Source organism: Eleutherodactylus coqui, chromosome 8 (genome assembly GCF_035609145.1).
Source record: "Eleutherodactylus coqui strain aEleCoq1 chromosome 8, aEleCoq1.hap1, whole genome shotgun sequence".
Classification (NCBI taxonomy): domain Eukaryota; kingdom Metazoa; phylum Chordata; class Amphibia; order Anura; family Eleutherodactylidae; genus Eleutherodactylus; species Eleutherodactylus coqui.
In genome coordinates this window covers 161024124-161049545 of record NC_089844.1, presented here as the reverse complement: position 1 = coordinate 161049545, position 25422 = coordinate 161024124, and the positions used below count along the sequence as shown (strand labels likewise).

The 25422-nt window shown below is 44.4% G+C and overlaps 2 protein-coding genes across 5 annotated transcripts in view; both read left to right on the top strand.

Annotated features, from left to right (window-relative positions):
* LOC136577980 (uncharacterized) overlaps positions 1–182 on the top strand; it is a 95429-nt gene extending 95247 nt beyond the window's left edge. Inside the window, exon 11 of the mRNA XM_066577891.1 lies at positions 106–182. Coding sequence (XP_066433988.1) covers positions 106–182 — 77 coding nt within the window. The remainder of the gene's footprint in view (positions 1–105) is intronic.
* A 6351-nt stretch (positions 183–6533) lies between these two features.
* Positions 6534–25422, top strand: part of LOC136577084 (uncharacterized) — a 33398-nt gene continuing 14509 nt past the window's right edge. The window contains exons 1-3 of one of the 4 annotated variants that reach the window (XM_066576800.1): positions 6534–6580; positions 24655–24947; positions 25100–25156. In XM_066576800.1, coding sequence (XP_066432897.1) covers positions 24671–24947; positions 25100–25156 — 334 coding nt within the window. In that variant the 5' untranslated portion in view covers positions 6534–6580; positions 24655–24670. Of the gene's footprint in view, positions 6581–15542; positions 15664–18709; positions 18731–22807; positions 22908–24654; positions 24948–25099; positions 25157–25422 lie in introns of those variants that run through there. The other 3 variants (XM_066576799.1, XM_066576803.1, XM_066576801.1) reach the window with 3 other exon arrangements.

Sequence of the window (25422 nt, the reverse complement as noted above, 5' to 3'; positions counted from 1 at the left end):
GGGCAGGCAGCTCTTAGCTGCAAGAATAGCTGGTTTTAGGCGGGCTACCGCAAGGAATGTTTTCGTTTTTCCTTCCCAGCCCTCCTTGTTCCCTTTGTTTTCCAGACCCTTTCCTTCCACCCGATTACGACCTGTGCCCAAGAGTATTTCGCATTGCTCCAGACTCTTACGGATATGGCTAGCCTTATAACGCCAAGGGGTTGAACATCCCTTCTAAAAGAGACCAAGTACTTTACCACATGAAAAAAAAAGGGATGAAGATACTCTTTTTTTCAGGAGACACACTTTAAGGTGGGCGAGATCCCCCTATGCTCCACGAAATTTTATCCCACCTGGTTCCATATTCCGAACCCAACCAGAAAGGCTGGAGGTGTGTCCATTGTGCTCCACAGCTCTTTACAAATCAACCCTCTTGGCATTCAGAGCGATCCAGAGGGCCGTTACCTATTCATTAAATCCGAAATAATTGGGAGGGTGGTCACATTCGCTAATCTTTACTTTCCAAATCAGGGGCAGACCTTCAGACTTGCCACCTTAAGGGAACTTGCAAGTTCGCTGATGGCTCCGTCATTATTTTGGGAGGTGGTTTTAATATGGCAATGGATCCGACGCAGGATGCATCCTCGGGCGGGTCCTCGGTCTCAAAGGCAGTAGCCTGTTCCCTGTTAAAAGAACTAGACAATCTGCGTTTGGTAGATCTATGGCGTTTGCTACACCCGGGCATCAGGGACTTCACATTCCACTCGCTAGTGCATAACAGCTACGGAAGATTAGATTATATTTGGGTTTCTTATGCTGTTTTAGATTTTCAACCTACTAGCTCATTTGGGCCTTTCTTATGGTCAGACCACGCGCCAGTCTATGTAGAACTGGCCAGTTTTGGGAGGGACACTCAAGAGAGACCATGGAGATTAAATGACAATTTACTAAGCAACCCTCAGTGTGTACAGGACATTAAAACAACTATAATAAACTTTATACAAGATCACCAGAACGATGACTCACAGACCCCTATTAAATGGGAGGCCCTAAAATGTGTCCTGATAGGCACCCTGATATCCCACGGGGCCAGACTAAAAAAAGAACGTTCCAAGGAATTGGCGACACTATTGGTAGCTTTACATGATCGAGAGGTAGCAAACAAGAGGGTCCTGAGCGACACTCTACGAGTGGAGATCTCTTCTCTGCGACAACGGATATTAGCTACTTTAGACCAGAAGATGCTGGCCTTTAGGGATAAGATACGCAGGGAATTATATAGGTTAGGAGACAAGTGCGGACATTGGTTGCCCAAACTTTCCACCCGAGAGCCCCACAAACATTTGTCCCCAAACTTCACAAAGCGGGAGGAGAACGGGTGTTCTCTACATGGGATATCCTAGAGGAATTCCACCTTTATTATGAGAAATTATACAACCTGGAGTCGGCAACCCCCCAGGGAAATGTCGAAAGGGAAGAAGAGACACATTATTTGGAGGAGTTCGGACCGGGTCCCTTGAGCGCTGCGGAGTCTGGGGTATGGAGGAGGATTTCGCCCACGAGGAGATCTTGGAGATTATTAAAGATTTAAAGACGGGCAAAACTCCGGGACCTGATGGGTTTCCGGCAATATTTTATAAGCTCTTCAGAGAAGAATTGTCCCTGCTTCTAGTAAAAAATTTTAACGATGTCCCCTCCCGCCGCAGGTTCTTCAGTTGCATATTGTTGTAATTCCGAAATCGGGGAAGGATCCTTCTTCCTGTGCAAACTATAGGCCGATATTCCTGATCAATACTGATGTCAAAATGTTCGCCAAGCTTATCGCTAATAGGATTAGTAAGCACATTCCCAAGCTGATACACAGAGAGCAGGTGGGGCTTGTCCCTGGTAGGGAGACCAGGGACAACACTATTAAGTCTATCTCCATGATTTCTATAAATGGATTTGAATAAATGGAGCCCCCTTTACATATCCTGGATGGGTCAGGTCAACGCTATAAGGATGGACTCCCTGCCGAAGTTTCTGTACCTTTGTCAGACCCTCTCGGTCCACCTCGACAGACAATTTCTCCTCAGTATATGTTCCCTGCTAACTAATTTTGTGTGGTCGGGACATAGGCCTAGGCTTGGCTTTAGATTGAGGACCAAGGAGAAGGGGGGGGGGGGGCTTGGGACTTCCAGACCTTTTACTCTACTATAAAGCATGCATTGCAAATTTTGTTCTTACTCTGATGCAGGGAAGGGCCTCCAAATTGTGGGTCGAGATAGAACACACGGACTACAGATTGACACAGGGGCCCCTTTGGATTCCGAGACGGTCATTGGGAGATCTTGTCACTATCGCCACTCTTGCTAAGTGTTCTTAAGACATAGGTGACATTTGCACTGAGGCTGGGCTTGACGTCCCACCCGGGCCCCCTTACCCCACTGGTAGCTAATCCGCAGTTTACGGACATCTGGAACAAGGACACTGTTCGAGATGTGATGTCTCAGGAGGGAGTGAAGCCTTTGAAGTAGTTTTACATTGATTGTAGACCCCTCCCTGGGAGTTTGGCTAAGCTACTTATAGGTGAGGGGTTATGTGGAGTCCCTGATGCCCAGCCGGTGTGGAGGACAACAGTTGACGCCATTTGAGAGTCTTTGTATGATGACGTCCCCTGTCGAACATGGGATCTCAGTTATCTACAAATTACTGCTCGCCGATGAGATGGGAGACTCTTTCCCTAGTTACTCAAGCCAGTGGGAACGGGAGATGGGGACGCAGTTCTCCAGATCGGGGTGGCAGAGGGCCTTCCTTCTCTGTCATAAGAGCACCAAATTCGAGAGAATTCCGGAACAGAATTTCAAAATACTCTTTTGCTGGTATAGGACACCGTTGAGGCTACAAAAGATGGATACCCGGGTCTCCCCGGTGTGCTGGAGATGCCAGGGCAGCACAGGAACAATGATGCACATCTTGTGGAAATTCTCGTCCATCAGCAATCTATGGAGCAATGTGGAATTGTTGCATAATGCTATGACCAGGTCAGCGGTGTCCATAACAGCTGAGATGGCCCTCTTCCTAATGCTCCCTGGGTCGATCGCCAAAGTTAAGGCAGATCTATTGCATTTGACTATATTGGTGATAAGAAAGTTAATCCCTGGCTTGTGGTGATCCACTTCCCCTCCATCAAGGACCACCTGGACGGAGAAACTAGACTTGCTCATGAGATAGGAGGAGGAGAGCTCTGGAGATGAACAGTAACGGATCGGCGCCTATGAATTATGGAGTCCCTGGATAGCCATGAGGGCTTTGGCGCCCTTTAAAGTATGGCTTGAAATGGGTCGATTGGACCCCTAGTGAGTTCAATCATTACATGACATAAGCAAGGTCGTAGCTCCTTCCCCCCCTATCCCTCCCTCCTCTCTTTTTCCTGGTCATTTCTTCCCCCCCCCCTTCCCCCATATTTTTTTGTTCTTCCTTTATTTTGCTGTTGAATTGTGGTGTTTTTATTTGGTTTAATTTAGTTTTTGGAGAATTTGAGTGAAAGTATGGGGAAATCAGTAACCCAACGGCTCGTCAGTAACGGGCTCTTTGAAGGGTTTCAATGTAAATTTTCCCCAGTTTGATCTACATTATTGTAATGCTGTTGGTTATTATTTGAAAATGATAATAAAAATGATTGAACATAAAAATGTTCTGTATTTTATGCTAAAACTGTAATTGCATAATGTAGCCTTTGGGGAGAAGCAGCATGTATAGACCCAATAGCAATTGGTGGCCTAAGGTCCTGCTTTAGCTCAATCTATTGTTCCGCGGAAATCTAAATAAATACATTCTTTAATGTCAAGGTGCCAGATCAAGCTGTCAACCCATCTTGTCCTTTGGACTTGTAGAGGAAACAGTGAGGATGGCTGTTATTTTAGTAAGGGGGAATCTGTAGTGTCCTGAACTGTGGCACTACAGTAAAAGTACTTAGCTGCAAGTCAAGAGCAACTGTCCTAACTACAAGCTCACTTAGCAAATGGTAGTGATGCTAAATTTCGTTTAATAAGAAGATGGGGCCAGAATAGGTAATTAAATAGTTGATTTAGCTTGGTCACTTTCACTGTAATACAATTGTTGACGGACCTGTGAAGAACTTTTTGTATGTAGCAAGGACCTTCCACTGCCATTGGTCCACCTGTCCAGAAAAAGACAGGAGCACCCGGATTGGTCAGAGGGCAGAGCCTATCGGAGCCATTTTGAGAAGAGAGTTCGGGTTGGAGGAGATGGGGTAGTTTCCCTTTTTTTCTGAGCTATGTTGCAACAGAAAAATATAAAAGCACTGATGGGCAGGAAAAAGTAGTTCAATGCAGGAGTCAGAGCCAGACAGTGACTAGACAGAGAAACAGAAGGAGGGGGGAAGGAGGCCTGCATTCATCTTGCTGGCTTTCTCCCCTCTGCTGTTATGGAGAAGCTACTTAACCTACCTCCAACCCCCTGTTGAGTTGATTGTATACCCAACACTCTGAGAGAAGCCTGCAGCTATCTTCAAGACCTGAAACTGCTTTAAGATGTGCCTTTCCTCCAATGTTTGCAATGAACAGCCAGAGAAGCCACTGACCCACAAGCTGCAGATAGCAGGTAATTTCCATAGCACCAACTGAGTGAGTACTGGAGAACTGTAGCTCATGTTTCAGGTTGACAATTACTGTTAGTTGGGTTTAAAAAGGGATTTTTAGTCTCAGTCAGTTTCTCTAGAGCCTTTCCAGATCTCTTGTGCTGCCTCTTCAGGGCTTATCTATATGTGTATCAAGTTTTAAACTGTGTTTATGCAAATTATCTCCAGAACTGATAGTAATAAGAGGGCATCCTTTACGTTTAGAGGAAAGGAGGTTTCATCACCAACATAGTTGTGAGATTATGAAACTCTCTGCCTGAGGAAGTGGTGATGGTAAAATCAATGGAGGAGTTTAAGAGGGGACTGGAGGTCTTTTTGGAGCACTACAACATTGCAGGATATAGACCTTAAATAACCAAAGAAGTTGTTGAACCGGATTTTGGAGTCAGGTAAGAACCTTCATATGTTGATCCAGGGATTATTCTGACTGCCATTATGGAGCCGGGAAGGTAAATTGGCTTCTGCCTCATGTTTTTTTATGCCTTTCTCTGGATCAACAAGGGGGATGGGCTAAACTGGATGGACATTCTCTTTTTTCAGCCTTGCATACTTGCATACTATGTATATGTAACTTGCAGTATGATTTAGTGTGATACTGTTAATTAATAAACCTGGTATATATTATTATGACAATATGTTGTGTGTCACCATGTGCACTATAAATAAAAAGCTAACAATAATAATACAAGGTAAAAGGAGGGAACATGAGGTGACCCTGATAGGAAGAGTTTTTAGTAATAATTAAAGGGCCACTCCAGTGATATTTTTTTTATTTATTCGTTTATTACGTGGCTATCCCCCATTATATATAAGTCAGCTTGTGTTAGCTTGGGTAGTTATTTCTGTCTGAATCTTCCAGTCTCCTCCTCCTGAGATAGCCATGTTATCTCAATTATGACCAGCTAAGATCTACTTGGGGATATGTATTCAGTTTCGAGTCAGATTCTCAGTCTGTGTGATGTTATATGCGCCTACCACTGAAACTGCCTATAGATGGACATGGCCCTCCTAACACAGTTATTAATGATGATCACACAGCTCTTGTCACACAGGTATAATAGAAGAGATCACAGCTCATCCACCTGACTGTATACTTATGGCCTGTAGCTTCTTTAGATGAATATAGAAGATAATGACAATTAATCTGTTCCCGCAGAAGGCAGAAATGGTAAAGGCTCAGTTAATGCTGTGCTGATGCATCATGGGATTGATCTGAAACTAAAAATAAAAATTATCACTCTCAAATGACTGATAAGCATCAAACAAGGGGCTGCACTGCAGGGATGTGGCAGGAATACACAGAGGAGATCTCTATAGAGTTACAGGCATTCAATTGAGGGGGGCAGGGATAAAAAATGTTTTTTCAGGAGTGGTCCTTGGCGGCAAGATGAGGCTCTTATATATTTGGCGCTCATGGCTGGGAACTCACTTTGCTTAGTGCAGCACATGAAACGCTGGTATAAGTAAATTGTGTGAACCTAAAGGACTAAGAAATATCTCACACAACACAGGGACACATCTTTCAGACCGCTCTTACTTCAGTATTTTGCAACAGTATTTGCAAGCCAAAAGCAGAAGTGTAGCCTCTAAGTAAATGGGGTCATCAGGGTCGCTGGTATCTGTAGTACGATGGGTCTGACTCTTCATCATGACTTCTGCTATGAAAAAAGGCTGCAGCACAGATGTGAACAAAGCCTTATTTCTGCAGCAAGGACATGGATATCCTACAAACAGCACTCAGGTATATGGAACAGCCTCCCAGTATAAAGTACAGGTAAGAAGTGACCTTTCTTCACAGCACTGAATATGACTGATCACATAGACACCCACCAGCATATCTCCACAATAGACAGAGCTGGCCGACCTCATCACCTCCTCCCCGATGGGAGGGATGAATGTTGTTTCACTTCTGAAGAGGCCAAGTTTAGCAAAGAGGAAGCCAAGCAGGAGAGAAGCAATGTAAGTGACTCCAGCGGCTGGAATATTCCCTTCTCTGTATGTGCAGCACTCAGGTATGGAAGAGTTCACAGGTTGTAACTAGTAACTCTCTGCAGGTGACTGTGCATTATATTAGGATGTAAGCTCCTACGACAAGTGCTGAAGCCACTGGCATACTGCTAGGGGGTCGCAATTGCGATGGCTCCTTAGCGAGCTGGGGCCTAAGGGCCCCCGTCATATGCCATTTCACTGGGAAGTTACATTACATAGGTGTGCACTTATTTTTGCAACTGGTATTGAATAGTCAAGTTGTGACCCCTTTACGTTTCCAATGTAGAACCTAAAGAATGTTTGTGTTACCATGCGGCGTTTGCTGGTCCTCTTGGGGCGGTGGTGTGCGGGGTCCCGCAGTCGGGACGCGTCCCCCCGGCTTGTTGTGCCTGGTCGGTGTGGGCGGTGTGGTGCTGGTGGGGTGCAGCGCCGTGTGCGTGTGCACCTGTGAGTGCAGCTGCCATGCATGAGCTCTCTTTTGTTGTGTTTTGTTGGGAGTTGGCTTCTCCCTCTCTCTGACCCTGGGCGGAGGCTTTTGTTTAAAGATCGGGCAAAGACTTGCAATCACTGCCAGTTATTGGTTTCCCTCAGTGTGTTAGCTAGTCTGCCTCTGTTGGTCTCCTGCTCCTGTCATCTTGTCTGCTATACCTTGCTATCATCCGCCAGGTTTTTCCATCTGCCTCGGTTCTGCTTAGTATTGCTCGTGTTGGTTATTTATATCTGCCTTTTCTGTCGGTATTCTACCCTTTTCATCCAGGTACGCCAGCGTCTCTTTTTCGGCCCCTAGGGAGAGTAGGGACCGCCGCCCAGTTGCCCGCCTTGGGCTAGCCAGGAGTGCAGGCAAGTAGGCAGGGACAAGGGTTGTGGGTGAGATATAGGGCACCTGGGCTGGATTATCAAGTGTAGTATACCATAACAGTTTGTGCCAAATTTCACGCTCGTATGACAGTAGGAAGGTACATTACATATGGGTGCACTTACTATTACAATTGGCATTGAATAATCAAGTTGTGACCTCTTTACTTTTCCTACTTAGGAACTAAAGAATGGTCATTCCAAATGTAATGTTTGTAGAACACCAGGAAGTTAGAGAATTAGATTAGGTACATTACATAGGTGTGCCAATGCTTTTGCACTTAGCATTAAAGGGGTTGTCCCGCGAAAGCAAGTGGGGTATACACTTCTGTATGGCCATATTAATGCACTTTGTAATATACATCGTGCATTAAATATGAGCCAAATAGAAGTTATTCACTTACCTGCTCCGTTGCTAGCGTCCTCGTCGCCATGGTGCCATCTAATTTCAGCGTCTAATCTCCCGATTAGATGCGCTTGCGCAGTCCGGTCTTCTCCCTTCTGAATGGGGCCGCTCGTGCCGGAGAGCTGCTCCTCGTAGCTCCGCCCTGTCACGTGTGCCGATTCCAGCCAATCAGGAGGCTGGAATCGGCAATGGAACGCACAGAGCCCACGGTGCACCATGGGAGAAGACCTGCGGTCCACCGTGGGTGAAGATCCCGGCGGCCATCTTCGCAAGGTAAGTAAGAAGTCGCCGCAGCGCTGGGATTCGGGTAAGTACTATCCGTTTTTGTTTTTTTTACCCCTGCATCGGGTTTGTCTCGCGCCAAACGGGGGGCCTATTGAAAAAAAAAAAACCCGTTTCGGCGCGGGACAACTCCTTTAAGTCCTATATTTCAGAGTCTCTGGCCAAATGACATATTAGGCTGTCCATTTTCCCGGCCGGGGCAGGTCTCTTCTTTGCAGAGAAGAAGGATGGGACTTTGAGGCCTTGTGTGGATTATCGGACTTTGAATAAAATTACAGTGAAGAACCAGTGCTCCCTGCCTCTGATTCCTGATTTATTGAAATCAGGTGGTAGGGGCCCACTGGTTTTCCAAATTGGACCTAAGGGGGGCTTACAATTTAATTTGCATCCGAAAGGAAGATGAGTGGAAGACCGCATTCAACACCTCGTTCGGACATTTTGAATGTCTAGTCATGCCCTTCGGACTTTGTGATGCCCCCGCTGTGTTCCTGGGATTTATGAACGCGGTCTTCCACGATTTCCTGGGGGTATTTTTGGTCATATACCTCGATGACATTCTGGTGTACTCCCCAGACTGGGATTCTCATGTGCAGCACCTGAGGCTGGTTCTGACCCGTTTGCGTGAGTACCAACTTTCTGTCAAGTTGGAGAAATGCATTTTTGGTACTAAACAAGTGTCTTTTCTCGGTTATGTGATTTCACCCATGGAGATTCAAATGGAGTCTGATAAAGTTACAGCAATCTCCCAATGGGTCAGACCAGATAACCTGAAAGCTCTCCAGCGGTTTGTAGGTTTCGCAAATTTTTACCGTAGATTCATTAAGAATTATTCTGTTATTGCTCGACCCCTGACCGATCTTACCAAGAAGGGTGCCGACTTGGTAAGATGGTCGCCAGAGGCCCTAGAGGCTTTTATTCATCTCAAAAGGGCGTTTACTGCTACCCCGGTACTAGTACTAGTACAGCCTGTTGCGTGGTGACGGTTCTTCCTTGAGGTCGATGCGTCTGAGGTGGGGGCGGGGGCTTTACTGTCTCAGGAAGTCAGCGGGAGACCTGGGTATAGTCCATGTGTATCCTCTCATGGAAGTTCAGTTTGGTGGAATGTAACTACGACGTGGGTAATCGTGAGTTATTAGCGATTAAGTGGTCTCTAGAAGAGTGGCATCACCATCTTGAGGGGGCAAGGCATCCCATTACCGTTTATGCGGATCATAAAAACTTGGTATATCTCGCCAATGCTAAGAGACTCACAGCTCATCAGGCCAGGTTGGCGTTGTTTTTCTCCAGGTTTAACCTCATCGTTACATATATTCCAGGGGAGAAGAATGTGAAGGTAGACGCCCTCTCACGAACCTTCGGTTCACCGGAATGTAAGACAGTGGCTCCCGAGAATATCTTGACACCTGGGGTGGTGGTGGCTGCGGTAGAATCTGATCTCGTTCCTCATCTACAAAATTGGCAGCAGGACGCTCCCTCGGGGGTGCCAGAGGGCAGATAATTTGTGCCAGAAACCTTGCGTCTCAGAGTCTCGGAAGATCCACAACTTTGTTAAGGGATGCTCTGTCTGTGCACGCAGTAAAAATCGTCGTCCGGAGGGGCCTCTAAGACCATCACCAATCTACCTGAGTCTCAGAAGTCCACCACTATCCTAGTTGTTGTAGACTGTTTCTCAAAGATGGCGCATTTTGTGGCGTTAATGAAAATACCTTCTGCGATAGAATTTTCCAAGATTTTTGTAAAAGAAATCATTCGTCTACATGGGGTTCCCGAGAACATTGTATCTGATTGCGGGGTTCAGTTTGTTGCGCAATTTTGGCGAGCCTTTTGTAGAAACCTGGGAACGTCGCTTTCCTTCTTGTCAGCATTCCACCCGCAAATTAATGGTCAGACTGAACGGAAGAACCAGGATTTAGTGAAATATTTACGGTTGTTTGCCCGTGAAAAGGCTCCTCAGTGGGCAGAATTCCTGCCGTTGGCAGAGTTTGCGCTAAACAACCGTACTTGTTCTTCCACTGGGGTGTCTCCATTCCTTTGCGTATATGGTCAGCATCCTCGCTTCCTTACAGCTATTTCTACTCCGTCTGTCTGTCCTGCAGTGGATGTCGCCACAGATGCGCTGCAGGGGGTGTGGAAAGAAGTACAGAAGAACCTGGAAGCAACGGGGGCTCGTATGCAGTTGCGTAGTGGGAGGAGTCTGTCAGTGTCTGAACCTTACAGGATGGGACAAAGTATATTTGTCTTCTAAAAATCTCAAATTGAAGGTTCCGTCTTTGAAACTGGCGCCGCGTCACGTGGACCCACTTTGTCATCACGCGTGTAGTAAATCTGCATGCTTATGAACTTAATCTGCCAGCTACATGGACGGTTCATAGGGTTCTTCATAAGTCATTATTGAAACCTTTTGTCCCTATGCTGTGCCTCTGACAAAAAATTTTTTGCCATAGGTAGTTCAGTCTTTCCCTCTCTAATTGAGTGGTGATGAGATCTCATCCTGGCTCTCAGTTTTTGTCCCGTTTTCCCGATATAAAGCCCCCTAACAGAACATTTACTGCACAGGATCAGGTACAGAACATCAGACATGGAACATGTGAATGTCCCTGGGATCTTATAGTCCTGCTGTGTGTTGGGGATCCGTATCCTGTCCGCAGTCAGTACATGTCAGCAGGTCTTACAGCTCCTTACATTACAGGGATAAGTTCCTTTTGTGTGTCAGAGGGCAATGCACTCCTGGTTATAGAGTTCCTCAGGCTTGGAGGTTGCCTGTAACACAGAAGGGGAGGGTCCGGTAATATGGTTTTCAGACGGTCATCCTTGTGTAGGGTATGATGAAGTTTCTTTGCAGTATTCCTTAGTACCTCTAGCTGTGAATTGTAGGTCACTACTAGTAGCACACGTCCATTTTTTTCTTTCTCCTTGTATTGGAGTAGTTGATTTCTGGGTGTCCTGGTGGCTCTGGTGATTTGGTCATCAATCGAGGTGGGATGGTAGCCCTGATTTATAAATGTCTTTTTGAGAATGTGTAAATGTTCCTTTCTGCCTGTTGGGTTGGAGCAAATCCGGTTGTATCTGATGGCCATCATATATACAGCTGGTATAATTTATACATCTCCCTGTATAGAGTGATATGGAGCATGCTGGTATAACATGGGTATATACTGTATATGATTGCACAGTTTCCACACAATTAAAAAGTGCATCAAAACTCTGCATGTGGATTTACAAAAACGCATTTATTGTTTAAAACCAAATGACGTTTTTAATAGTCTAGGTAGTTTATTAATTGATGTGTTTTTTTTAATTGTGGTTAAAAAATGTAATAAAAAACATGAACATGACTGTAAGCATAAAACACTGCATCGGTCATGATGAAGTGTTTTACTGTTGTGGAGCTGCTGGTGACCTATCCTATTGTAGCATACGGCAGCAAAATTGTACTGCGCATGACATTGTATCTCACTCACACTGCCATGTGCAGTCCACTTCTTTTAGTTTTTTTAAATATTTCCTGTGGTGTCGATTCGCATGGGTGCGTATATACACTGACCATACGCAATTTAATTACATACGAGCGGCGTTAATTATGGGCCCATAGAGAACAACGGGTTCTCTTATGCCGCAAAATAGAACATGCTGTGTTCTTTTTTGTGCCCGCATATTACACGATTCCTATTCGCAAATGCGACCGGAACTGTGTAAGGCAATATATTTAATTTACCGCGTATCACACGCACGTACAGCGGACGCATAATACATGGTAATCATACGCACGTGTGAGCCCGGTCTAAGGGGCTACAAACAAATATTTACATAGTCCAGGAAATAAGTCATGTTTAGAAAGCTTATGCCAAGTTTTGCAATTGTACGCTGCACGGTTTACGTATGGGTATGGGTACAGGTTGGGGGGGCCGGGCTGAACTTTTGCACCTGGACCCCTAAGCCTTTTGGTACACCCCTGGCTGAAGCTTTGTATGTCTAGGCACAACATATACAGTGATGCAATCACTCACATCCTCACTGACTTCTGCAGGCAGGAAATATTCAGCCTTAAAAGGAGCAAAACTGAGAAATGTCCGCTATGTGTTGGGCTTGTCAGTAAAAGGCCCTTTTACACGCAACAAATTTTGTTCAAAGTTCGCTAGAAACACCGAACAGTGAGCGACTGTTTTCTTTGAAAGATGAGTGTTTAAACATAACGTTTTTCGCTTTTAATGGTCGCCTTCTCAGTCGCTTAGATGACGCTTGGTAGTGTTTACATGTAAGCTAACAGTGTTTGCATGAGTGAATGATCGGCTTTTGAGAGCAGATGGGTGTGCATAATATGTGCTAAATCAGTGGTCCCCAACCTTTTTGGCACCAGGGACCGGCTTCAAGCAAGACCATTTTTACAAGGCCCAGCAGGGTTGGGTGGGACATGGGCGGGGCTTTGGTTATATGGAGCGGGGCTATGAAGGGGGTTGGAGTTTAGTGCATACTTATTTAATTATGACATTTAGAATGTCCTGGCAGTACACACATAGGGCAGTATATAATCTACCCCCCCCCCCAGTACACACATAGGGCAGCATATAATTTATCTCCTCCCCCTGTAATAAGTAGCCCCCACCCCCAGCAATAAGCAGGTCCCCCCAGTAATAAGCAGGTCCCCCCAATAATAAGCAGGTCCACCCCCCCGTAATAAGCAGGTCCCCCCAGTAATAGACAGCGCCCCCCAGTAATAGGCAACACCCCACCCCCAGTAATAGACACCCCCTTCCCCTGTAATAAGTAGCCCCGACCCCCCCTGTAATAAGCACCCCCCAGGAACCATTCCCCCCATTAATAAGCAGGTCCTCTCCAGTAATAAGCAGCCTCCCCCCAGTAATAGGCACCCCCTCCCCAGTAATAAGCAGCCCCCCCCCCCCCAGTAATAGGCAGCCCCTTCCCCTGTAATAAGTATCCCCCATCCCCCCAGTAATAAGCAGCCCCCCCAGTAAGCATCCCCCCCAGTAATAAGCAGGTCCCACCTGCAGTAATAGGTACCCCCCCCCCCCAGTATTAGGCACCCCCCCCAGTAATAGGCAGCCCCGCCCCCAGTAATGGGCAGCCCCTTCCCCTGTAATAAGTAGCCCCCCAGTAATAAGCAGCCCCTTCCCCTGTAATAGGTAGCCCCCCCCCCCAGTAAGCAACCCCCCCAGTAATAAGCAGGTCCCCCCCCCCGTAATAAGCAGGTCCCCCCCTAGTAATAGGCAGCCCCCCAGTAATAAGCAGCCCCTTCCCCTGTAATAAGTAGCCCCCACCCCCCAGTAATAAGCAGCCCTCCCAGTAAGCAACCCCCCCAGTAACAAGCAGGTCCCCCCCAGTAATAGGAAGCCCCGCGTAATAAGCAGCCCCCCCAGTAGTAAGCAGCCCCACAACCCATATACTTACCTCCTCCCTGCTGTCAGCGTCGCTCTCTGCCCTGACGTCAGTGTGCAGCCCGGAACGCTTCCTCCCCGAGTCCTCTCCTGCGGAACTAATAAGAGGGGACTCGGGGAGGAAGCGTTCTGGGCTGCACATGTCAGTGTGCGTCGGGATCAGCGCGATTACCAGCGGGGAGCTGCGGCACCCCCGCTGGTAATCGCCTCAGTGGCCAGCGGCGTCGGCACACCGCGAGCCACATAACACAAGGTAGCAGGACGGATTCAGCCCGCGGGCCTTGCGTTTAGAGCAAAAGTTCCCGGTGGTGCCGCGGACCGGCGCTAAACACCTAACGGCCTCGCCCCGGTCTGCGGCCCGGTGGTTGGGGACCCCTGTGCTAAATAACAAGGAAGGTTGGGTGTTTGCTGAATAGAAAGAATCTAGTGTTTCTTTACAATGGCTAGCGCATGATTTTTCACGAAATGGGACTTTAAAACAATCGCATGTTTGTTATCAGTGAGCCCAAAAAGACAAAGGGCAGTAAAGCTGCTCACTATCACACATATATGTCTCACTGATTAGGATTAAAAATGAACTTTTATTTAATAAGTAATAAAATGACTAAATAGTCAAAGACACACTACAAAAAACAATGATTTAGAGCGTGTCAAAAACAATAGGGGAACCCTTATAGAGTTTATAAATACATACAGTGGTATTTATCCTATTCCAAAGTCTGGTTACTTAATGTACGTTTCACAACAATAAAGGTGAGCTCATTTGAATAAAGATATATATATATTTTCAAGTACGTTTGTATGTTCTGGATATAACTGACTTGGAGATTTCTTTGAGAGGAATTTATATCACCATATCAAGGGTCCCAGTTAGTATAGTCAATCAAATTGTGCATCAAAATGATTGATGACACATCACAGAAACGCTATCATACACTGTGTAGTGTCACATTTAGTTTGAGAGTGTAAGTTATACTTATGATGTATTTTTCCAAAAGGAAAGCGTCACACTACTTGTCAGATAACATTTTGCCAGGATAAAGTTTATGATGTAAACCTTGTGTCAATCAACTCTATAGGATATTCAATCCTTTAGTTCAATATAGTAGATGATTGTGTATATTATCCTGATGTTGACTATATACTCTCTCAACCTGGACACTTTATACAGTGTACTCTTGAATGGTGTTAGCCACTCTCAATGCTCAAAGCTGTATGAAGATATTTATATTAGGATTAGAGATGAGCGAACATGTCCGTTACGGACACATCCGCACCCGGACACCGGCTTTGCCGAACACTGCAGTGTTTGCGCGTAAAGGTCCGGGTGCCGCCGGGGGGCGGGGAGATGCGCGGCGGCGCGGGCGGCAGTAGCGGGGAACAGGGGGGAGCCCTCTCTCTCTCCCTCTCCCCCCCACTCCCCGCCGCACCCCCCCGCGCTGCCACGGCGGCCCCCGAACTTTTTCGCCCGAACACTGAAGTGTTCGCAAAGTTCGGTGTTCGGGCGAAAAAGGGGCGGGGCCGAACGTGTTCGCTCATCTCTAATTAGGATCCTCATCAAATCCTTTTCAAATAAGTATAGGATATAAATTTCGTTGTACAACAAGCAGTGCAATGATGCCAACTGTTTTTACAATAAATCAATGCGTCGGCTTGGGCTTTATGTTTAGTCCACTTTGACTTATAGACTCCAAATCATGCATATAGGTCTCCTGCACACTTAAACTTGCAGATCCCTGTTCATGCACATAGGTCTTCTGTCTTTGTTTATTGCGGACTGATCATGCATTAGGCACCACATATGGACTGCTAGTAGTTAATAGCAAAGTCTCCCCATGTATCGATTTTAATCTTATATCATGTTATTGATAGCCGATTCATTGATCTAATCCTATGTCTCTGTACCTCAACGTGTTTCCCTAGCTAACTATTCTCAAAGCTAGTTCATCAGGAGGACTTGTTTAGAGCTACAAAAGGGATTTGTTTCATTCCCTAGTGTGCAACATCGATACAGCTCATAGCGAGCATCATGCAGAAATGGTATGACCGGTGAGGTGCTCACCTTTTGTATCCGTGTCTCCACCTCCCTCATCGTATCCACCAATCCAAATCTGGGGGTAAGTATCGCCCGCACCATACAGATATCATCGTTTCTAAAAGACATACGTCAGTGTTACTTCTCGTGTGATTTGCGAGATATCCTCGCGCATGCGCAGTCCGTGTAAATCCCGTGTCGTCACACTGAACAACAGGGGAAAGACATGGCTGCGCGGTGTAAAGGAATCTCCATAGCAACTTGATGCAGCAACTAGCGCATGCGCTTATGATGTTTATAGATCATACAATTCTTCTCCGTGTTTTTCTAAGTGGCGACGGAGATATACTGCGCCTGCGCAACCAAGAGTATATCCATAGCAACCTGTTACCATAATGCTGCCACAGACGCTATAGTGTCTGGAGAAACCTAATGACCTGACGGTCCTTTATACTAATCCGCACTCGTATATTTTGTGACATTAATTATAAGATAGTCAATATATATTTGTTTCATAATATGAATAGAGATGAGCAAACGTGCTCGGCTACGCCCCTTTTTCGCCCGAATACCGCGATTTTCGAGTACTTCCGTACTCGGGCGAAAAAATTCGGGGGTCGCCGTGGCGGCACGGGGGGTTGCAGCGGGGAGTGGGGGGGAGAGGGAGAGAGAGAGGGCTCCCCCCTGTTCCCCGCTGCTACCCCCCACGCCGCTACGCCTCTCCCCGCCCCCCGGCGCACCCGAGTACTTTTCACCCGAGTAGTGAAGTACTCGAAAATCGCGGTATTCGGGCGAAAAAGGGGCGGGGCCGAGCACGTTCGCTCATCTCTAAATATGAATAAAGAGATGTTCAGCTATGGATAAACCACGTACATAGCGTAGGGCAAATAATAAATCATTGTGTCCGTACATTCAATTTACTAAGGTATATTTTTTCATGCTTCTCCCTGATCTTGTTTGAGGATCATAGTTGCATATTTATCATAACGTGCTGTTAATGTATGCATCCCATTTAAATATCTACTTCATTAACATTCTCACTCTATGACCAATGGAGTATTAGGCTATGGGAAGACCACATCTTCGATGTAAGGTGATTGTTGATTTATTATACCCATCCATTTTTATACTCAATCCAGTGGTCATAATATATTCCTATGTTCCTCCCTATCCTTGTCCGAGTACAATGATTATATATTGATACTTATAGCAATTATGTATATATCTCTTTTATGAATCATAGACTTTAGGGTCACCAGTATCACGTTGGTCTATGTTCATTATATATAGTCACAGCTTAATGATATCCTGATCTCATGGATTATCATAGTGCGAAAAGATAGATATGACCCGCGAGTTCTTACGTATGTTTATATTCCTCATTACGCTTATTGTATCTCTTGTGAGGCGATGCTCCAATTATTTGGGAGGGATTCGTATGTAGCGAAGTCAGTAAAGATGTTTTATACTTAATTCGTCAGAAAAATCAACAGTCAAAATATCATAAGATATAGAATAGAATAAACTTTTGTTCAGGTTTCAATATTGTTCGTTCTATATTATACGATGTTCAATTATCCATCAGATGTACTGTACAGAATTAGGCACTACTTTTTATTGATGAACGGTAAAAAAGACAATTGCTCGTTCAAACCTTTTGGTGATAATGATTCCATCTGATAGATCCAAGCACTTTCCTTCTGTAATAATTTTGTGTCCGGGTCACCTCGTCAGCCATCACATCTCAAAAGTTCAATGCCCTGAAACTTAATAGTCGTAGGGTCATTGTTATGAAAATTGCGTACATGTATTGCGAAGCTCGTCTGCTCGTTTAGATTTATGTTGCCGATATGTGACAAAATTCTGCGTCTAAACTGCTGCCTTGTTTTCCCTATATAGTCCAACGGACAGGGGCAAGTTGCCAGGTATATCACCCCGTTCGATTTGCAGTTCATAAAATCACGTATTTGGTAGTTTGTCCCTGTAGCAGAGCTCACAAAATTGATGCCTTTTTTGATGAAACCACAGACCTTACATGTAGAGCATGGATAGCAGCCTTTTACTGGATTGTCGTGTAGCCAAGTTGATGTGGTTGGTGGTCTCGTAAAGTGGCTATGTGTCAATCGGTCTCTTAAATTTCTACCCCGTCTGTAGGTAATCAATGGTCTTGTCGGTAAATATGGGGCCAGGTCCTTGTCCTTCAACAGGACATCCCAATAATTCTCAACGATTTTCCTCACTTGTTGTGAACGGTCATCAAATGTTCCGATGATCCGTAGAGTTTCGGATCCATCGGTGATCTTATTTTTGGGGGTCAAAAGTATGTTCCTCTTCATATTATCCACTTCTTCTTTGGCTTGTGTTACGACATCCATCGGATAACCTCTGTTGCGGAATCTTACCATCATCTCCCTTGCCTGATTTTCATATTCTTCTTCACTAGAACAGTTCCGTTTTGCCCTCATTAATTGCCCCTTAGGTATCACCCTTTTCAGGGGGTAGGGGTGATGGCTTGTCCAGTGAAGCAAATTGTTAGTAGAAGTTGGCTTCTTATATATTCTCGTTTCGAGGGATCCTGTTTCGGTCTTAATAATTTTGAGATCTAGGAAAGTTAGACTGTCTTTTTCAATTTCAGCAGTGAAAAACAAGTTCAAATTGTTAATGTTTAGGGTCTTGACGAACTCATAGAACTCCTCTATTTCACCGGACCACAGAATTAGAATATCATGAATATAGCGGACCCACAGGTCCACCATAGAAGTCCATTTCTCGTTGTTATCATTAAAGACGACTTTTTCCTCCCACCAGCCCAGGAAGAGATTAGCATATGTGGGAGCACAAGCCGTCCCCCTGAGCTGGTGGAAGATCCGCCCATCAAAAAGAAAAGAATTATGCTCAAGTACAAATGATAGTAGGTTCAGCACAAATTCGTTATGATTAGAGAAAAAAATTCCTCTCTGTTTTAGATAGTGTCTGACTGCTTCCAATCCATTGGTATGTGGAATTGAGCCATATAAGGAATCAACATCCAGGCTCGCGAGTTTTACTCCTGGTGGGATATATATGCCCTCTAACCATTTTAAGACTTCCGTAGTATCTTTCACATACGAGGGCAATGACTCCACAAAAGGTCGAAGTACCTTATCAAGGTATGTACTTATCCCTTTTGTAATATTGCCTATGCCCGACACAATGGGCCTGCCCTTCAAAGGGGTCAGCCCCTTGTGAATTTTGGGTAGTCCATAAAAGGTAGCTATGCTAGGGTATTGTGGATAGAGATATTGATATTCATTATCATCAATCAGATGTTGATCTCTTGCAGATGTTAAAATTTCTTTCTGTTGTTTTAGAAATACATCAGTTGGATCTACCCCTAGTATGGCATAGTTTGTGTCGTCCTTCAGTATGTTCAAGCACATTTCTTTGTATTTTTCACAGTCAAGAATCACTATATTTCCCCCTTTGTCGGAGGGTTTTATAACCACCGATTTGTCTTTTTCCAATTGTAGTAGTGCCTTTTTCTCTTCTGTTGATAAATTCTGCTGATGGATAATTTTATACTCCTGAGCAAGGTTTTTCAATTTTTTATTAACCATGGCCTCAAATATTTCAATATGGGGATAATCCCCTGCCGGAGGATTCTTTGTATTTTTATGTTTTAGAGTCGTAAAAGGTCCATCCCCTGGGTCTTTTTGGCCTTCTTTGGATAGTTCTTCTAAATCATTGAGGAAGTTAATATCCTCTAAGTCAATATCCATTTCATTGCATTTTTTCCGGTCCTGAATCATGAAAAATTTCTTCCATTTGAGTTTTCGAAGAAATAAAGCAATATCTTTGGTCCACTGAAAGCTTTCATACTTATTGGTTGGTATAAAAGAGTCCCTTTTTCAGTAGATTCATTTCTGTTGTTGTAAGACTTTTCCCTGAGAGATTAATGACTTGGAGTTCATCTGAGGGGGTAGTAGTTGTTTCATGTAATGAAACATTATCGTTCCTCATCTTCTTGCCCTCAACAGGTAGTTCGTGATAGGGGCGCCTAAAAAAGGGGCGGGTGAACCTCCATCCTGACGATTATATCTTCCTCGACCCCTTGATTTATTTTTCCCATTTCCCCTACCTCTACCTTTGTCTCCTCTGCGGGTGTATTTCACAGAATTCTCTGCACCAGAGAGTTCTCCTTCTGAGGAGCTTCTCTCTGATTCTGTGACTGATCTAACGTCATTTACGCTGTTCTCTGAGAAGTCTTTTGCATCACGTGTATACAGAAAATGCTTACGTTCTTTAAGATAGATGGTATATTTATCAATTGTTGACTTTAATGTTTTTTCTTTCTTTTCATATTCAGAATCCTCCGAAAATCGTTTAGTATCCTGGATTGCTTGTTCAAGATCCTTAGTGTTCCTATCCAAATTAGTTTTCTCTTCTTCTAAAAGTAGAGTCATCAATCTCAAGGAGCTTTCAGTGGCCTCCTTCTCCCATTTAGACATAAATGTTGGTGTTCGCATTTTTTGTGGTGGTGAAATATGTACACGAAGGCCTCTTGGAACTATTTTATTCTCCAGATACTTGCCCAGGCCCTGAACCTCCCACCATGACCTAACGAACTCCTTATAAATTTTAGTAAGGTTTTTAAAGGCATGGTTGATAGATGTTGATTGTATCGACTTTTCTATGTCTATCACACATATATGTTGGAAGATGTACCGAAAAAGGCTGGCATGTTGAAAAAGAGGGTGAATGTATTTCAAGACTCTTATTATATGTGTGGCTCCAATGATTTTCCTAGCCGATGGCTGAGTAGTAAGCAGGCATGAAAAAAAAAAGCTTTGGTTTGTTGTCCTGACAATCAATCGCTGTCCCTGCGCAAGAATGCCCCGCCAAACGATAACCCATTCCTATGAATCGCTTAGCGGAGGAATGATTGAATTTTAAACCAAGAGAAAAGCGGACTTCTAAACTATTTTACGGTTTAAATGTCAACAACGAGCAAAAATTCTGCAAAAATCGTTATACTGCCCGCGTTTACACGTAAAGATGATCGCTCCCTTTCACCACTTTTAAATGAAATTCGTTATGTGTAAAAAGGCCTGGGGGATCCGCGGTTTTTTGCTTATCTTCGTTATGAACTTGTTGAATTTTTAACTCCTGCTTGCCCTCTCTGTATGCAGCAACCAACGTACAGACTAGTACTGACCGCAGTAATCAGAAGGGGAGAAGAGAGCTGATCGTCAGATACATTGTCTTACTAGATGCTACATCCAGAGCCCAGCCGTGTTGCTGGCAACAGCTGCATGCCGGTCCCAAGCACGGATAAATAGGAAGGGGTGGAGAAAGCAATGGCAAACTACTCCACTACCACTGCCAAAATACTTTATGGATCAAGACCAAATATATCCGAATATGGTGCTGGAAGGCGGGCCCCCTGGGCTGGAAGACACTGATCAAGCCACCAAGGAGGAACAAGGATGAAACTCGAATAACATAGACACTAATGACGTGGGCCTGTCAAAGCCATTTGGACGACGGTCTGTTGATGCAGCTACAAGCGAAAGGTTTCATTTGCGTTTCTCAAAAGATTCACAACATCGGCATGTAGAACGTAAATCCTAAAAAATGAAATGGGACAGCTCAACATTGACCTGTTGGGTATCAGCGAGCTTCACTGGACAGGGAACGGTTTCTTCATCAGCGATGATTTCACCGTTTTCTACTCTAGGCAATGACAATATGGAGTGCCATTCATCACAAACAAGGAAGTCGCCAAAGCTGTTTATTGTTTCAATGCCAAAAACGATAGGATCATATCCATATGTATCAATGGGAATCCTCGCTCGATCACAATTCTGCAAGTTAATGCACCCACAACGTTAAATTCAGACAGCTAAATGCAAAATTTCAAAGAAAAGTCAGACGAGTCAAGGAGTGCTACTGGAATGACCAATGCATGAAACTGTGAAGAAGGAAACCAGCAAGGCCACACCCAAGCTCTCTTCACCTGGGCACCGTTCACACCACGCAAGGCAGCAACTATCAAAGAACAGGATGGCAAATTATTACAAGAAGAAAATCGAATCAAGTGTAGGTGGCAACCCGTTGAGTCACATACATCAAGTGGAACAAGAACCTGGCATTCAAGAGGAAGAAGTCCCATGGGCCTTGAAACAACTTCCAAACAGGAAAGCTCCAGGCATTGATCACATACCAGCCGAACTGTTCTAACCAGTGTCAGTCAAGATCCTAACCGACCTATGTCACAAGATCTGGAGCTCCAAATCGTGGCCAAAAGACTGGACAAGATCTGTCTTCATCACATTTCCAAAAAAAGGTGATGCTCAAGAATGTTCCAAATACCGCACCATCGCCCTCATACCTCACACAAGCAAAATTATTTTAAAGATCATACAAAAACGCATTGTGACAATTGTTGAATGGGAACTGCCAGATGTGCAAGCTGGCTTCCGCAAAGGATGTGGCACCAGAGGCCAAATCGCAAGCCTGCGCTGGATCATAAAGAAGACCTAGGAGTATGAAAAGGATGTGTACATGTGTTTCATTGACCACAGCAAGGCATTTGATTGTGTTGAACATGACAAGCTTTGGAAATGCCTGAAGCAAATGGGTGTCCCAGAACATAACAAACAGCTTATAAGGTCGCTTTACAACAGCCAAGAAGCAACAGTCAGGACAGCTTACGGAAACACAGATTGGTTCGGTATCGAGAAAGGTGATTGGCTAGGCTGCATTCTATCACCAGTCCTTTACAATCTGTATGCAAAAACAATCATGAGGCGATGCAATTTGGACGAATTACAAATCGGAGTCAAAATCGGTGGCAGAAATGTCAACAGCCTCCCATATGCAGATGACACCACCCTGCTTGCGGAAAGTGAAAAAGACCTGGAATACCTTATCAACGAGTACAAAAAGAAAGAGAACTCATGAGACTGTACCTCAATAGCAAGAAAACGAAAGTCATGACCGCGGTAGGCAACGGTACAGTGAACATAAAAATGAACAATGAAGAGGTCAAGTTAGTCCAAGATTTCATCTTCCTTGGATCGCAACGGGCAATCTGGACCTGAGATCAAGAGACGTATTACACTTGGTAGGAATGCAATGCAAGGAATGGAAAAGATCTGGAAAAGCAAGGACATTAGCATTGCAACAAAAACCAGACTGGTCAATGCAATGGTCTTTCGCATAACGATGTAGGGTTGCGAAAGTTGGACGCGCAGGAAAACAGACAGAGGGAGAATTGATGCATTTGAACTATGGTGCTGAAGGAGAATGCTACGGATACCTTGGACTGCCATGACAACAAACAAGGTAATGTTAGATTGCGTCAAACTGAAAATATCACTAGAGTGCAAAATCATTACACAGCGGCTCTCTTTTTTTGGAGACGTGATGCGTGCTAACTCACTGGAAACAGTACTGATGCTTGGAAAGTCAGTGGGAAAAGATCAGAACAACAAAGAACAAGATGGCTAGACACAATCAAGGCCGCCACCACCATGTCAATCGCGGAACTGAAAGAAGATGTGAAAGACAGAAATGCATGGAGAACATTGATCCATGGACTGGCCTAGGGTCGGATGTGGCTGAACAGATAATCAATCAATCAAATCCAGAGAGAAAATCTACTGAGTCAGTAGGTTATGGAGGATGGATTTCTCTTAAACCCATGTGACCCATCAATCCACCATCACATCAAATGAATTGTTTTCTACACTAATGATATACAGAAGGACTGGGCCTACTTTAACCCCGTAAGGACCAGGGCGTTTTAGTCCTATAGGATCAGACCCTTTTACCCATGTGGTGGTTTTAAGGCCCTATTTTTTTTTCTTCAACTACCAAAATTATTTTTCCTGCGTTTTCTTTTTCGATACATGAAAGGCTGTTTTTTAACATCATTTTTTCTTTATAGTTCTTAATTTTTAAAATTAGTATATTTACGTTAAAATAAAGTACAGGAATGGTTTCCGCATTTTGTTTTGGAAATTTTAATGTATAATTTGTATAGTGGGTGGATATGGTGACGGTTTAAGTTGGCGTCAATGGTAAATTGTTTTAAAAATGTATTTTTATTTTATCCTGTAATTTTTTTAACTAACTTTTGTAACTTTTTTTAAAATCTGTTTCCCCAATTACATCATTTAAGACCACTGGGGGTTATTCACACTGCCATTTCTTTTTCTATCTCACACTTTTCCATTGTAACAGGGGCGTCCATAGTAGTATCATCAATAGGAGCCCCCATTAAAGGGGAAAACATCCCTCAGCAGTGACAATAGTAACTGGCAGATGTGTTCTGGGTCTGCTAAGACCCTGCAGCATTTCTGTGCTAGTGGGCACCCGATGATCAAGTGATCACTGGGTGAAATACTGGAAGCGGCACTTCCAATTACTTGTTGAGCGCTATGTAGTTCACAAAACAAATAGACTATTGTGAGACAGTGCTCCTCCCACTGTGGTATATTGTTACTGTGGAAAATATATAAATGGGACTTACCCAGTGTAGGTGGGTGGGCCTGGCATGTGACCCCCCACCAAACACCTCCACGTCCTGGTAGGCGTTGTATATATTACTGGAAAACCTTGATCCAAGTTTTCTGGAACTCCTCCCTCCAGACCGGAAAAAATGAAATAAAGCACAAGGAGCAAGCAGGGATCTGTCGCACCACTGGGTGGTGATGCGACGATGTATCAGTGAATATAAGAAAAATGAAAAAAGATCCAGCGCTCCAAAGAAACCTTTCTGACTCAAATTAATCAGAGGCTCCTTGAATAACCATACATACTTTTATTGAAAATATATCCAAATATGTCCGACGCGTTTCGTCGCCTAGCAGCGACTTTTTCAAGTAGTCCACAAAAGTGAAGTGGAATCAGCACCATGACAAACTGCTGCAGTTCTAGGGCAAAGGAGGTCCAATGCTACTAGATGGGGTCTCTAATAAAGTGGTCATTTAGTATTCATCGCTGTCTATTAGATGTATTTCTATTGTAGTCTTTAATGGAGTTGTCTTACAAAAACAGTGCCTGCAGTAAGGTGGATGTTTTGTAACAGTCCCTTATAGGAGGAGATGGGGCTGACGGTGAGAGACGCCCTGGTCTACGCTCTGGAGAATCTGGAGAAGAAGGCATTTAAGAAGTTCTGCAATCAGTTACCTGAAATTGAAGTAAAACAGAATTATAGGAGGATCCCGAGGGGCAAACTGGAGGACAAGGACTGGGAGGATGTTGCTGATCTGATCAGGGAATACTACAAGGATGTCTATGGGGTTGAGGTGACCCTGGAAGTTCTAGACAAGATCAATGAGAAGAAAGTAGCAGAGGAACTACAGGAAGACTTGAAAAAAGGTAACAGGATGCCTTAAAATAGTTAAACTATCCAAAGGAAGCTCTGAGAGCACAGTATTGGCACATTCACTCATTATCAATCTGGAGATTCCGTTTAAGTCCTGTGACCTTCCTGTTTGCTACCAATAAACTTTTCCCCTGTTTTTATGCAGTGAACCGATTTGTAAGGCTAAATCAAGTGGAGGAATTGAGGTGTTTAGATCCTAAAGGTAAGAATAATAAAGTACAAGATGTCCTCTTTTCTTTACTCCATCTCAGCATTTATTTTCCAGATGCAGAACTTGGTGACTACAGACATCAGTAATGTAATAGTGATCTCACAAGATTTCCTCTTTTCTCCACTCCTTCTCAGCATTTATTTCCCAGATGCAGAACTTGATGACCACAGACATCCGTATTGTAATAGTGAGAGCCTTGTGTGGTGCTGAGTTTTAAGACAGCAGAAGTGCAGTCCTAAGCTCTCGCTCACAATCTG